At 42.8% G+C, this 14,904-nt stretch overlaps 1 protein-coding gene across 1 annotated transcript; it reads right to left on the bottom strand.

Moving 5' to 3' along the window:
* Nucleotides 1-209: 209 nt before the first annotated feature.
* Nucleotides 210-5,891, bottom strand: LOC147898578 (pentatricopeptide repeat-containing protein At2g33680-like). The gene is made up of 2 exons (XM_087379882.1): nucleotides 2,132-5,891; nucleotides 210-259 (listed from the first exon to the last, which is right to left on the bottom strand). Exon 1 carries the CDS (start codon nucleotides 5,222-5,224, stop codon nucleotides 2,165-2,167), a length of 3,060 nt encoding a protein of 1,019 aa, XP_087236008.1. The 5' UTR covers nucleotides 5,225-5,891; the 3' UTR covers nucleotides 210-259; nucleotides 2,132-2,164.
* Nucleotides 5,892-14,904: the final 9,013 nt, after the last annotated feature.

Below are 14,904 nucleotides of genomic sequence, written 5' to 3'. Positions count from 1 at the left end.
AGATTTCTGTAGCCGTCTCAATGGTTTTGTCATCTCTTGCTCTGCATGATCAGCATAACTATATAGGCCTTTGCTTTAGTGTACCAAGTTTTAGCCCTGTCAATGGTTTTGTCATCCCTTGCTCTGCCTGATTGGTACAGTAAACCAAAGGTGTATATAGTTATGCTAAGTTTTTCCATCAATCTTAAGACCTTTTCCTTAATAATTGTCTCATGGTCTAACCACCTCCCTTCCAAGATCAGCTTCATGTAATACACATCTGCCACACAATGTCATAGTTAGACATCTTCTTAAGAGCACACAAGACAAATTTTTTCTGCATGATTCATTCAAAGGGTTCATAGGCCGTATTTGGTCTCATAAATGTTAATAAACACCTCTCTCTCTCTCTCTCTCTCTCTCTCTCTCTCTCTCTCTCTCACCCACATTCATGCACACCTACTCACCTTTTACTGCACAAACCTTTTGTAATCCAATCCAACTCTTGTTGCATTTAAATATTATTGAGGATTTTGGACATGCATCTACGCATATCACTCTTTGCTGACACTAAAGTAATTAGATATGATTTCTTCAAGATTGGAGATCTATGTAAAACAAAAGCGCACTTTAATAAATGCTTAGTAAAATCCCAACCCATTATAAGAATATTGGAGGATAGTAAAAATTCTACCCATTATGGCAATTGGCACCCAACGTTGATCAAGGAAAGATACCCTACACTCACCCTGTCGAGCAAGTCCTACCTTTGCTGACCATGATACGTTGTCATGATAAAAGCACACCAGAGGTTGACATGCAACTCTACTCATTGCCCCCAAAAGGTCTAATGCAATGAATTGGATAAGCTACTATTTGTCAATTAAGATAGACCCTCCCAAACTCCAAGGTTGAGGAAAACAAGGATTTCATGGTCAATGACTTGAAGTAGGTTCCAATTTTTATTTGACTAAAACTAATTAAGATCGTATCTGGAGTTGGTAGCCTGGTTCCTTAATGTTCTAGTGGTATATTGCTAACAATAAGACCAGGTCCTGCCTTTTGTGGTGGTCAACCAAACCATTGTTGATAAACTGTTCGCAAAGGGCCACATCAGAATAGATAACCAACTTGCAAACAACCACTTCGGATAATCAATTGGGGGACAGTACAAAGGGCATAAAATAGTAGAGACTGGAACTGGGTTTACACTAAGCCTCTGGTTTCTGGCATCCCATAAAAAGTTCTCATCTTACAGCTGGACCAAGTGAATTCTCAAGTTTGGAATAACAGAGAGTAGCTGTCATGAGGACAATTGATTTGTTGAAGTTCTTGAAAAGGGCACTCAAGTACTTTGTGATGCGTTTTCAGTGTGATCGCTTTGTCTAAGAGGCAAATGGTTGAAGTATGTCTGATATCAATAGAAGCTACAAGTCATGCTGATGGAGGGTTAGGAGTAACCCCCAATTATATGACATAACTCAGTTTCTTCGCCTAAGAAAATCTGTGATTTGATTGGCGTGTGGCCTGTAACCTGTCTAAATTTTAAGAACTTCAACCTGCTGATAATCCTTGGGTCTGATTGCAGAAGTAGAGCATGTGCAATTGTAGCAAAAGAAGCTATGGGGAAGCTAGAGGCAAATGGTTGAAGTATGTCTGATATCAATAGAAGCTACAAGTCATGTTGATGGAGGATCAGGAGTAAACCCTCAATTATTGATTGGCGTGCATGTAGGACAGCCTGTAACCTGTGCGGATTTTAAGAACTTCAGCCTGCTGATGCTAATCCTTGGGTCTGATTGCAGAAGTAGAGCATGTGCGATTGTAGCAAAAGAAGCTATGGGGAATCTGGTTAAAACCTGATTTGTCTTTTGTATACCTACAGAGATCGTGAACCATAGTGATGGGGCTTGTAGGGATCATATAAGAAAAAGTGGGCATGTTTTGGATTCTTTTTGTAGTTGGAACTGCGTGGGAGGATCTTTGCCTCTAGAAGGTAACGCGATTCTGTTTAGACACTCTCTTTTAATCAAGTACATCAAAGGATTAAATTTTTTTAGATAATCTCAAATGTTGGAACCCATATAGCAGGTCATGAGAATCTTGACACGATGACAGACTGTCCTTGAAATGATGAATGCGTAAGTCATACCAAGCAATTGTCTGTCTTCAGGTTAAAATCTTATCATGCATTGTGATGCTCAGATTTATCATGTTGGCATGCAGCTCCCTTTTTCTCATTAGAACAGACCAGATCTAGGTATGGAACATGCCCCCCCTCCTTTATACGTGAACTCAATATTTCTAGCATCACGGAAAATTCTGTGCTTTGGTTGTCACCCACGACAAATTCATGCACCTTCTTGTTCACTTCTACCAAAGCACTTGCAGGCTTTTTCTTCGCCCCTGCTTGTTTTCTAAGCTCCTCTATGCAATATGCATCATCCCACATGCCAGCAGTGGCATAGATGTTTCCCATGAGCACATACGAAGCAGAAGATTCTGGATTCATCTGGACAAGCTGCTGAAAGCATTTCACTCCTAACGCTGGTTCCCCATAATTTTTACAAGCACTGAGCAAAGCTGTCCATGCTCCTTCAGATGGTGGACACTGCATTGTTTCAAGAAGTTTCTCTGCCTCATATAAATCTCCTGATCGCGCTAGAAGATCAACCATGCAAGAATAGTGATCTATTGTCGGTGCAACGCCATATCCTTCTCTCATCATCTTGAAGTACTCCTGAGCCTTGTAAACGAGGTTGGTACGGCTGCATGCATTAAGAAGACGTGTGAATGTAATAGCATCTGGCTTGACACCCTGTTCTTGCATGTCCTCAAAAATTTGTACAACCATGTTACCCTCATCGTTCAAGCCATACCCTTTTATCATTGCACTCCATGACACAACATTTTGGACTGGCAGCTTTTGAAAGACTTCCTGTGCCTCCAAAAGCGAACCACATTTGGCATACATATCTACCAAAGTGTTGCCAACTAGAATCTCTCTTTCCAATCCCTTTTGTGCAATGGCAGCATGTACACCTCGACCTTTGTCTATGGCTCCTATGCCACCACAAGCTTTCAAGAGACAAGCAAGTGTGACAGCATCTGGAAAGACACCCTCCCGTTGCATTTGTTCAAAACGTTTCAGCACTTCCTGACCAAATCCATGCTCAGCATATCCTGCAAATAGAGCATTCCAGGACACGACATCTCGAGCTGCCAGCATGTCGAAGACTTCTTGTGCCTCTGAAAGTGAGCCAAATTTGGCATACATGTTGACCAAAGTGTTGCCAACCAAAACCCCTCTTTCAAATCCCTTTTGCATGATCTCAGCATGTATTTCTCGGCCTTTGTCTATGGTTCCAATGCTGCCACAAGCTTTCAAGACCCAAACAAACGTGACAACATCCGGAGAGACACCCTCTAGTTGCATTTGTTCAAAACGTCCCAGCACTTCCTGAATAGGTCCATGTTCAGCATATGCTGCAATTAGTCCAGCCCATGACACAACATTTCGAGCAGGCAGCTTGTCAAAGACTTCCTGTGCCTCTGAAAGTGAGCCACACTTGGCATACATGTCAACTAGAGTGTTACCAACAAAAAGATCTGCTTCAAACCCCTTTTGTGTGATCTCCATGTGTATTTCTCGGCCCTTGCTGACGGCCTCTACATTACCACAAGCTTTCAAGACGCTGACAAATGTAGCATCAACTGGAGAGGAGCCCTCCAATTGCATCTGTTCAAAACATTTCAATGCTTGCTGACCAGGTCCATGTTCAGCATATCCAGCAATTAGTGCATTCCATGACACAACACTGCGAACTGGCAGCTTGTTTAAAACTTCATGCGCCTCTGAAAGTGAGCCACATTTGGCATACATATCAACCAAATTGGTGCCAACAAAAAGGTTTCTTTCAAATCCCTTTTGCATGATAACAGCATGTATTTCTCGGCCCTTGTCTACGGCACCTAGGGTTCCACACGCTTTCAAAACAGAGGCAAACGTGATGGTGTCAGGAGAGATGCCCACCTGCTGCATCTGTTCAAAGCATTTCAAAGCTTCCTGGCTGTGTTGAAATTCGGCATATCCAGAAATTAGTGCATTCCATGACACAACATTTTGGACCAGCAACTTTTCAAAAACTTCCTGTGCCTCTGAAAGTGAGCCACATTTGGCATACATAGAGACCAACGCGTTGCCAATAACACCATATATTTTAGATGAATCCTGTCTCATCACAGCATGTATTTCTCGGCCCTTGCCTACAGCTCCTATCCTGGCACAAGCTTTCAAAACACAAACGAAAGTTATATCGTCTGGAGAGATACCCTCAGTTTGCATCTGTTCAAAAAGTTTCAAAGCTTCCTGACCAGGTCCCTCTTCAGAATATCCTGCAATCAGTGCCGCCCATGACACTACATCTCTACCTGGCAGCTTGTCAAAGGCTTCCTGTGCTTCTGAAAGGGAGCCACATTTGGCATACATATCGATCAAAGTGTTACCAACTAAAAGATCTCTTTCAAATTCCTTCGATGTGATGCACATATGTATTTCTCGGCCCTTATCTATAGCTCTTAATATGCCACATGCTTTCAAGGCACAAACAAACGTAACAGCATCTGGAGAGACATCCTCCAAGTGCATCTGTTCAAAGCATTTGAGTGCCTGCTCACCATGTCCATGTTCAGCATATCCTGCAATTAGTGTGTTCCATGAAACAATATCCCGAGTTGGCAAATTATTAAAGACTTCCTGTGCCCACACAAGTGAGCCACATTTGGCATACATGTCGATCATAGCATTGCTAACAAAGATATCGTGTTCGAATTTCAATCTTGAGACTTCAGCATGAATCTCTTGGCCTTTTTGCACGTCTTTGAGCCTAGTACAAGCTTTTAATAGTGCCATAAGCGTAAACCTACTAGGATGCACACTATCGTCTTGCATTTTCTGGTACAGATTGAGAGCATGCTTGGTTTTCCCACATTGAATATATCCAAATATGAGAGAAGTCCAAGAGTGCTCATTTCTATGAACCAACTTGTCAAAAGCCTGCTGAGCACCGGACACGCTTCCACATGCCACAAGCATTGGAACAATGTGGTTGCCAACAGCTGTATGAGCTTCCAGCCCATTCTTGCATATGTGTGAGTGCACAAGCTTGGCATACGCTAGATTTTTTACCCCCCTGCACTTCTGCAACAGGGATATGAAGTTCTCAACCGTAGACAGCTCAGCCATCCCGTCCAAAATACTGGGTACCTGTCTAAGCTCAGGAATTCCCAACCACTGCCCTCTTGCGATTGCAATGCCTCCTTGCACACGCCACCAGAGCGGGCCAGCTCCTCCGCCCAGCCAGGGTCTCCAGATATTTGAGCGTCCTTTTTCTCAATCATCTCTGATCCAATCTGGGTTGTACCGACCAAGGTCACTACTCGGTGCCTTGACTCCAATCGTTTCTTAACACTGACAACAGACTCACCACTCCAAGATGATGATCTTCCGATCTTTCTACGGATTTACAAAAGTATTTTGTGACAACCCATTGGCCACTTTTAATTATTCCACATTGAGAAGGATCCGGGAAGTGCTCCTGCCATAAGCGCTCATACGTATCCTTGGCTCCATATTTGCAAGCAGGAACACTTACAGCGGTGTAATTTGATGATAAAAAAGAACAGGTCTGTCCAACACTAGCAAACCTGAACTCGAAGTTCTTAGGTACTCCGAAAACAATCTCGAACCTGAAAATGAGGCATGGAACATTGCTCCACTCCTTTGCAACAGGCTTGAGCTCTGCAGCCGTGTTCTGTAGCTGCGAGTACGAAGGAGCAAGTGAGGAGATAGCTAGCGAGGGCCTCATCTTGAGAGCTTTTGGTGCCCTTGGTGCAATGGAAGTACCTACGGAGTTCCCTGTCCCTTGAACTTGGGCAGTTATCCAAACCCATGCTATGACGTAGGAAGATGAGACTTCATGCTTGCCACCTCACATGTGACTTGTTGATGTGGCATCTCATGTGGCATTCCCTTGTTCTTGCTAGTGCTTGGAGGGCTAACTTTTTAGCACTAATCCATGGCGGAAATGGCCTTCCTAACATCAGAATTCAGATTTGAAGCTATTGCTGTCATCGGGTCATAATAGGGAGCTTTTTTTTTTTTCAAACTTTTCAAAAAAAATGTGGAAGATAGAAATCTATGAGTGCCAGAGCTTAGATGAAGTGAGGGCCAGTACTAAGGCATTGTGTGTCCAAAAAATGGTGAAAGGAGGGCTTGACACATCATCTTTTTCTATGAAGAGCATTGGGTGGCACCTGCCTCCCTATTGGCGGGGTTGATGACATTTTAAAGGCACCCGCCTCTTTACTAGCCCCTTTACCCTAGTGCTAGTGCTAGTGGTCTTACATTCACTATTCAAGAGAATGACTTTAATGCCAAATAACTTGTTACTACGTAGCTTTGTATGTCTACAACCCAAAAAGAGGGGTGTCGCTCCTCCTAAGAATGAGTCAACCCCCATGTCAGATACACCATCCTATAGATCACCTTCAATTGTAGAATCACTTGGGAATGTTATAAATGAACCTTGGTCAAGACAACCATACTAGAAGAAGACAAGCTCGTCACATACTTTGAGACAAAAGTAGAGCGTCGTGATGCTCGGGAATCCATTTGCATGTAGATTGGTGGAGACCATGATGAAATTGGCAGTAAAAGAAATTCTCTCTCATGGTCAAAAATCAACGCAATCGTTCTTTATCACACTTGCTTGAGTTCAAATACAATTGCTCACATAAACAAAGAAATGAAGGAGAAATAAAGATAATCATCATCCCAAAGAGGCTTCAAACAAAATGGAATAGGTATCAAATTGTATGTTCAAGTTCTTCAACAACACCTTCAATGTGATATGTGCATTACTATACCGCAATCTCATGTAAGCAATGGAATGACAACGATTAAATAAAAATGTATTAGTAGTTTTGGACAACATCTTCAGCCAAATGAATATAAATACACAACGTTTGACTGCAATATAAGTACATAATGTTTGATTGCAATATAAGTACATAACGTTTGACTACACATCATTTGATGTAGTATCTTCTAAGAGAAAAACTCGCAACAACAAGAATCTTGGCAAACCCATGGGCGTATACAATTAAACCTTCAGCAACAAAACTTTAGGAATGCTACTTGTAATTCAAAATTTGGCTATTATAGAAGAACTATTGGCACTCTTTACTCAAATCACAGCAGCTGCTTTGACAGTAAAAGCTGGGAGCAAAAGTCAAGGATGGCTACTACAGGGAGTGCAAGCCAAGGATGGCTATAGATCAAATATCTATTAAGCCACGAACAGCTGCTATAGGGAGAAAAAGCCAAGGATAGTTACTCCAGGGAGCAAAAGCCAAGGATGGATGTAGATTAGACATCTATTAAGCTATCACTGATAGGCATGACATTCACCTAGTCAATGGCCTGGCTTGTCAATAAGAGGTAATGATCAAATGGAGCTTAGATGTAGTCCTTCCCAAGGTCTATCGATAACTTGTACATAGTTACAATAGCAACTTAAGGCCAACGAGTAGATAAACACTTGGTGAATGAAACACAAATTCGAACCAACCCATCATCAAGCAATAGCAGCAATTAGTAAAAACCATCTAGCCTAGTGGTTTGATGCCATGTTAGAAAATAGAAGGAGAGAAGGTGGAGGAGATATGAGGTAAATCCAACACATAAAATGGTGTCAGCTATTGAGCCTTATGAATGAAAGCCTACTATGTGCTCCACATAATACACATACGTATCACCTATTAAATAGGTAATTAACCAAGTCTCCATCACCCTATCATATCCTATCCAGAATGCAATCCTTCAATCATCCTATTGTTCAAATCTCAATAATATTTGTGTCTAAAAATGAAGTAGATGTTCTAGTAAAGTATGTGCTTGCTTTGTGCTCCCATGACTTTTTCCTACCTAGTGAGGAGGAGGTTGGGTGAAGATATAGAATATGACAAGGGAGAGGTGACAAAGTTGGAGAAGTAGAAAAAAAGGGATAAGCTCATGCATGGGTCAAGAATAAGGTGAAATTCGGACCAATCCTTTCTTATTCCTTTCCTTGGATTCATAACCATAGCCAAATTGTTCTCTTCTGCTCTAGTCACTAGTCTCTTTGAGATCTTGCACTATTGTCAATTTTTCATTTTCTTACTAATAGCCAAGTGTGAGCAAGTGTTAACCCAAACCCAATTTAGGATTGCATCAAGGTATATTGATGTTGTGTAGTAACAAGAATTTTGGATGGAGGGTACCATTTAAAACACTTGGATGTTGTGTAGTAACAAGAATTTGGATGGAGGGTAGTAACAAGTATTTGGATGGAGGGCACCATTCAGCATATTGAAGTGTAAGGGGGTAATCACTCTCCCACAACACTCCATCAAGGAATATTGATGAGAATAATTTGGATGGAGGGTACCATTTAAAGAACTTGAGCCATTCTTCCTTGGGATCTTGAACTGAAAGGGGGACATCACTTTCCCAAAACACTCCACCTTTGGATGTTTGATATTATAGAACCAAGGTGATGCATACAAGATTCACTTCTCGTCGTAATAACTTATCAAGCTACAAGTACTTGATGGGAGAATTATCAATGTTATTCTAGGTTAAAGTGGACTATTGCACTATATAACCCCTATATAAAATGGATCACACAACCAAAACCATGGTGAGGAATGGCATATAATGTTAACAATGTGAAAATAATTAATGCACTCTATGAGATTTATGTGTTTTCTCTTATCACTAGTGCCTTTGAGAGCCTTTAGTTCCTTGCAAATTTCCAAATGCAAGCAAGAGTCAACCTTATGAACATGAAAACCTAAAGCCAAATTAGGATTGCATTAAGTTGTTGTGGTGTACTAAGAATACACTTGATAGAAGGTCCCAATTAAATCTTGATCCATTCTTCCTTCTTTAATTCAAGGGGACATCACTCTCCCACAACACTTTTCCTTTGGATGTTTGATATTGTAGAACCAATGTGATGTAGCAAAGGATCATTTCATTAAGGAGATTTACCAATGTTTTCTAGGTTAGGATGGACCATGGCACCATATAAAACCTACAATACAAATTATATTACAAAAACCATGACAAGGAATGCATATATTATGAACAATGTGAACATCATAGATGTAGTCGACAAGATTGCTATTTTGTTAACTTGTTTTTTCCTTCACAAAATGTTTGAGAAGGGAAAAAGAGAAATACACCCAGAGAACCCAGTGAATCACCCCACCAAAGAAAATAACAAGTGCGGTGAAGGTGGTGATGGTAGAGGAAAATGAGGAGAGGTTTCATCTCAAACAAACAAAATTTCATAGTCAATTTGTTATCTTTAGGGGAACACAAAAAACTATCCTCAATGGAATGATATTTGAGGTTCAGTGCCATTACAAACCTTTCAATTAGTGCCAAATTTATGAAATTATTTTCTTGGTCCAATTTGTTAGAGGAACCAAGAAGGATTGAAGGGACCCTAACCGTAAAGATAATCTTGACCTCAAGTAGTACGCTTACCTGTGGAATTGATTTATTCATAATCCCATTGCCTAATTAAGAATAATTAGTCATAATCACACATAGTTTCCTATTCTTTATTCATAGGTGGTGTTTTACAATGTACATATGCATAAAACAATGCTCCCATGTAATAATAATTGAAACAAAATCATCATTTCCTCCTTAGATAACAATTCAACAACTAACTTACTATGTCCATTAAAAAAAATTCATGAATGGAATTGAGCCGTAGGAGAAAACTCATAAAACACATGCAAACAACACGTGACATGGGGCCCAAATGTGGGGACCCTACCCAATGGGACCGTATTCACTTCACAAGATTACATCCACTTAATATATCCTTTGATCGACCATCAAGGAACCATAGTCTTGCTATAATCCAAGGAAGCATCAAACATATGCCCATCTAGAACTCATGGTAGTTTCAACATGCAAATCACATGAAAATTGCATGAAAACATGAGCAAAGACATTTATCTTTCATTTGAGAGTTTGTGAGAAGAACCATATCTCAACATAATGAAGTTGTAAGGGAGTTCATTCCCAAGCAACACTGAACTTAGAGTAAAAATGTAGAAAGCATACACATGTATCCCAAGGAAGATGCCATATAAGGGTTATAATTCATGTTTTTCTCATGCCCAAGGCATGCATAGAAATGGTGGAGAGAGAGTGTAGGAAGAGGGGAAAGTTTGAAGAAGGAGATGTCCCTCCAATTCCAGGCACTTGCCAAGATCCTAGAGAACCAACAACATGTAGTGCTCATAATGAAAGAAAGTCCACCATGAAAAAGAGATTGTAGGGAGCATACAGGCTTGTAGCACTTCAAGGAAAGTGCTAGGAAGGGGAACCATAAGAAAAGGGGAGACATAGTAGGTTCCCTCTTTGACAACATCTAGGTGCATTGGCACGATTGGAGTGTACTCTAAGTCAAGCCTTTTTTTATAGGTGAAAACTAGTCAGAAACTAGCTTAGCTCCTTAATTGCCCATCACTTAGGACCCTACAATTGGTGGCACATGGTTTTGGTGTCGATGGTTTGAGTACAGTCACCGAATGCAGGGTAATCAGTGATTAGAGGTGATTAGGCTTCACGATCTACTTCAACGAACAAGCTCAGGGAGTTTGATCCTTGAATACCCTAAGGCCAAAGATTCCAAGCAACGTGCACATGGAAGGAGTATAGCTCAAGCTCAGGGAGTTTGATCCCCAAATATCCAAAAGCCAAAGACTCCAGGCCAATTTGCATAGATTGTATGTTCTAGCTACCACCCAAGACCAAATATTGTAGGCAACGTGCATATTTCAAGTCTACATTTACAGAAATAGCCAAGGAGAATAGCTCAAACTCAAGGAGTTTGATCCCCAAATATCCCGAGACCAAAGCGTCCAGGCAACGTGCAGAGGTTATACGTTCTAGCTGCAAGTTGTTGTTAAGTGTCTCACGGGAGTTAAGCCTTGCCACTCCAGGTTTTGAGCCTCATTTAGGAGGTTCAAGCCCCAAATGTCTTAAGGCATGAGGGTGCTCAGGGATTTTGAGCTCCAAATCACCTAAACATTGGAGGCGCAAGGCTAACACAAGCACTATTTGGGAGGCGGTTAGGCCCACCTCCTAATACCAAGCTTGTCCCAAGTGCTTTAATATGGTTAACACAAGTGCTATTTCCGCCAGTAGGGAGAGATGCAAAGAATAGCAATATGCCTTGGCACTCTATGGGCCCAAGAGCCTTTGGTTGTAAAAGAGAAGGAGAGTGCTAAAAGGAAAAGAGTTGACCCTCCCTTCAAAAGGTGACTTGTATAAAAGGCCAAAGTGTTGACTTTGGTCTTCATTGTTGTTTGCACAAGTTTGAATACAAGCTCCCTCTTCTCTTCCAAGAGAGTGTTTTGGGTGTTATCTTGTTTCCATTGTAGTGCCCTCGTGTCTGCCACTCCATCCTCGTTCACTCTCCTCTTCCCTTCTCCTTCTCCCTCCCATCTCCCCTCTTCTCCTTCCCCCTTTCTTGCGTGGAGACACATTGCAACAATCCGGAGGCCGCTTGAGTAACACTTGCGGACGACTCGTGCCTTGCATAGCTCCCACAAGGAGTAGCTTGGAGTGGAGGCTCCATCGGAATCCCTTCAACATCCCCACGACACATGAGTCACCATCGAGACCCACACATTTTTGGCACCGCTGTTGGGGAGAAAAGGTATGCTTTTGCATTTGCACTTGTTTTCCTTTGATATCTACCCATTGCACAAGTCTTCAAGCCTAACTTGGAGCTTGTTAGTGGAGTTGTAGGAGAAGAGAGAGGGAGGTAGTGAGAGTGTGGACGAAAAAGTAGGAAAACTGTTTTTTCTTATTGGAAGGTCATTTTGGAGCATTGGAAGCTTGTTTTTAATTCTTTTTAGTATTTTGAGTTGATAGGAACTTAGTGCGTGTGATTGCTAAGGAGTGTGTGAGGTCCAAACCCATCAAAAAACAACAAAAATGTTGATTTTTGCCAAATTTTGAAGTTGTTTTGTGTCCTAGAACTCACCCCTCATGAAATTTTACATTTTTGCTTGTGCAAAGTGTTTTTTCTTCAAGTTTGTTTCATTGTATAGGTGAACTAGGTAGTGTAGCACCCTCCTAGCATAACAAATCCGAGACAAAAACTTAAAATCTTCAAAAAATCCACAAAAATCAGTCGGCGACACTGTGTTTCACTATCCCCCCGAGTCAACGCCATAGGGTTATCCCATCGACCAAATATCTTGCCGATCGATGCATTAGTTGTATCCCGCCATTCAAACCTGATGCCATAGAGCTATCCCACTGACCTAACTTCTAACCATGGCCTAACCCACCGCCTCGATTAAATGCATGTCAGAGTTACTATCCCACCGACCTGACAACCATTGACCCGTGGCTTTAGAGATATCCTTCCGACCATTGTTATCCTACTACTTCGTCGCTGGCGCGGTGTATCCACCCCCACATCCGTGGTCATATCCGTACCCCTCCAAACATCGTGTTACATCTATCACATTGCCCGTCACTATTTTCATTCCATCAATCATTGCTATGTTTATTCCATCACCCATCGCGATACACTTACTCTACCAATCATCATGTCACTCCTATCATGCCGCCCATTGCGATTGTCGATTTCCATGCCCATTGCGATAACTATATCGCCTATCCTACCGATCATCGCGATACATCTATTACATCGCCCCCTGTCATTGTTACTCCGTCGCCCACTGCTATACCAGTATCCTGCCGCCTAATGCGATACCCTATCCCTCCGACCGTTGCCATAGAGCTATCCCGTCGACTGTCACGATACCTCTGGCGTAGCCAAAGAATTAAAAAATTCCAGAACCTCAATTCAGCCTAAGTGCGCTCTTAGCTAGAGGCCTCCCACATATGCACTTGAGCTCTGGAAGAATTTTGCCAAACGATCCCGTGCCGAAAGATAGTGCTTTGAGCTATGCTCAGCCCACCCTCCGCCCTAGCTGGGGATCCAGAAGCTTGATCCCTAGCCTCCACTTGTTAGTTGGCCCCTGACCAAAAACTCTATCTAGCTCTGATGAGACAGAGAGCTTGGAAGAAGTAATGTGAGACCCCTTGGGTCCAAGGGCATCTGAAGCCCCATTCGCAAGTGTAGCCTCTCCCAACTCGCCTGCACCTTCGATTGCATCCAAGCTTAGAGGTACATCCTCCAACATGTTCAGATGCTTAGGTCAGACAAAGTCGGCAGACATGGAGAACCCCTTCGCTGGGATGTCTGCGGGGAGGGAAGGTCAGCAACATCTAACTCCCGAACCACAGACCAGAACGCAAACCTCCGCATATCTAGGACCCTCCGCCTATGCAAGACCTTCCCAATGGGAGCACATAGAGGATCCATGGATGAGGGAATTTCAAAGGCAAGACCCCAGTCGAGGGGATGCTAGGAACTTCTAAGGCAGAATGCCTTATGAACCCCCAACATTCCAAGTGCCACCAACCTTCATCAACTATGGGGCACCATAGTTTCCACCTTATCGCCCATTGCATGGAACTAACGTTTCCATGCCCCAAGACCCACCTCCTCTAAGAGTATGTCCCTTCTCATCCATACCAGTTGCACCGAAATGCAGGCCTTGGCACATCCATTCCAATATTGGTACCAGCAACTACATGATAAGGAATCCCTAAGGGATTCCATTGCCAGGATCAAGCTCCTTAATGCCCGCTGTGAATCGTACGAGCGGATGATCGACAAAAGACTGTTGCCCTACTTCCTTATCGAATTGGCATACCCGAAGCTACAGACCACCTCATGGTGATGAATCCTACCTCCTTTGATTTATGCAACAAGGTGGCCATCCGCATATGTGAACATGATGGACAAGGCGAATTCAGATAATGCCTTGAATTTCTCAAAAATAACTCCATCAGTTAGGTCTTCGAGTGTAGAAACAATCTAGAAGGAGACTAACGAGCCCAAGGGCTTGGATATGAGCGAGCTGGCCTCCAATCTGCTAGATCAGCTAGGCCAACAATGGAGGGCAGGAACCTCCAAGGAGGCGCCGAGAAACCCCCACTTGTTTCCACAGAGAGACAATGTTTGGTGTGAGGTATTCAATGGCAACCACCCCTCTAATGAGTGCCCGCACCTAAGGGCAAGGCTAGCACTCTACTGCGCACACTGCCATAGGTGGGGAAACCATGATACCTCCCAATGTCATCAAGTACAGAACTCAACCAGCTTTGTTACCACCACCCATATTGGGTCTACAGCCCTCGCTACCTCTTGTAACCCCGATCAATCAAGTGTTGGTAGAAGAAGTGCCCAACGACTAGGAGGAGATGAATCCTGATCACGAACCGCACGATTACTACCCCTATGAGGAGGGAAGTGGCACCTTGATCCACTACCTTCTGCCAGAGGATCAACAGGTTCCCATATTCTAGACCGCCTCCATCAATACAAGGGTAAGAGACCTAAACTCAATTGCTCGGAGACCCCCGCTCCAATGTTACACCTACCAGGGTCCCCATAGAGGTACTTCAAACCCTTCGGTGACCTATTCAAATGCCAGGGCCCACACTTCTTGAACGACTCTCCATACACAAGGATCGTACCCTCACCACTCCAATCACAACCAACCCCACACCCTTGTGTGCGAGATGTGGAACCGAGCATCTATTCCAGGATTGTCCCACAAGGAGATCGACCAACCCAATCATCCCGCCAAAGAGTACCATCCTTAATCTGCTTAGCATCGAGCAAGGCCAGGTGGCCATAGTGCCCCTACAAGTCATCAGGAGGATGCAAGCCAAGGCATTAGGCAAGGCAATGAGGAAGCTCACAA

The sequence above is a fragment of the Dipteris shenzhenensis genome, chromosome 9 (genome assembly GCF_047967505.1).
Source record: "Dipteris shenzhenensis isolate YYH24624 ecotype China chromosome 9, Dip_SZ_1.0, whole genome shotgun sequence".
Classification (NCBI taxonomy): domain Eukaryota; kingdom Viridiplantae; phylum Streptophyta; class Polypodiopsida; order Gleicheniales; family Dipteridaceae; genus Dipteris; species Dipteris shenzhenensis.
The sequence above is the reverse complement of the archived record's forward strand: the minus strand, read 5'-3'. Positions and strand labels throughout refer to the sequence as shown.

What these genes read in the sequence shown, in the direction of transcription:
- LOC147898578 (XM_087379882.1), bottom strand. Translation starts at nt 5,224, where the DNA reads ATGGCTGAGCTGTCTACGGTTGAGAACTTCATATCCCTGTTGCAGAAG.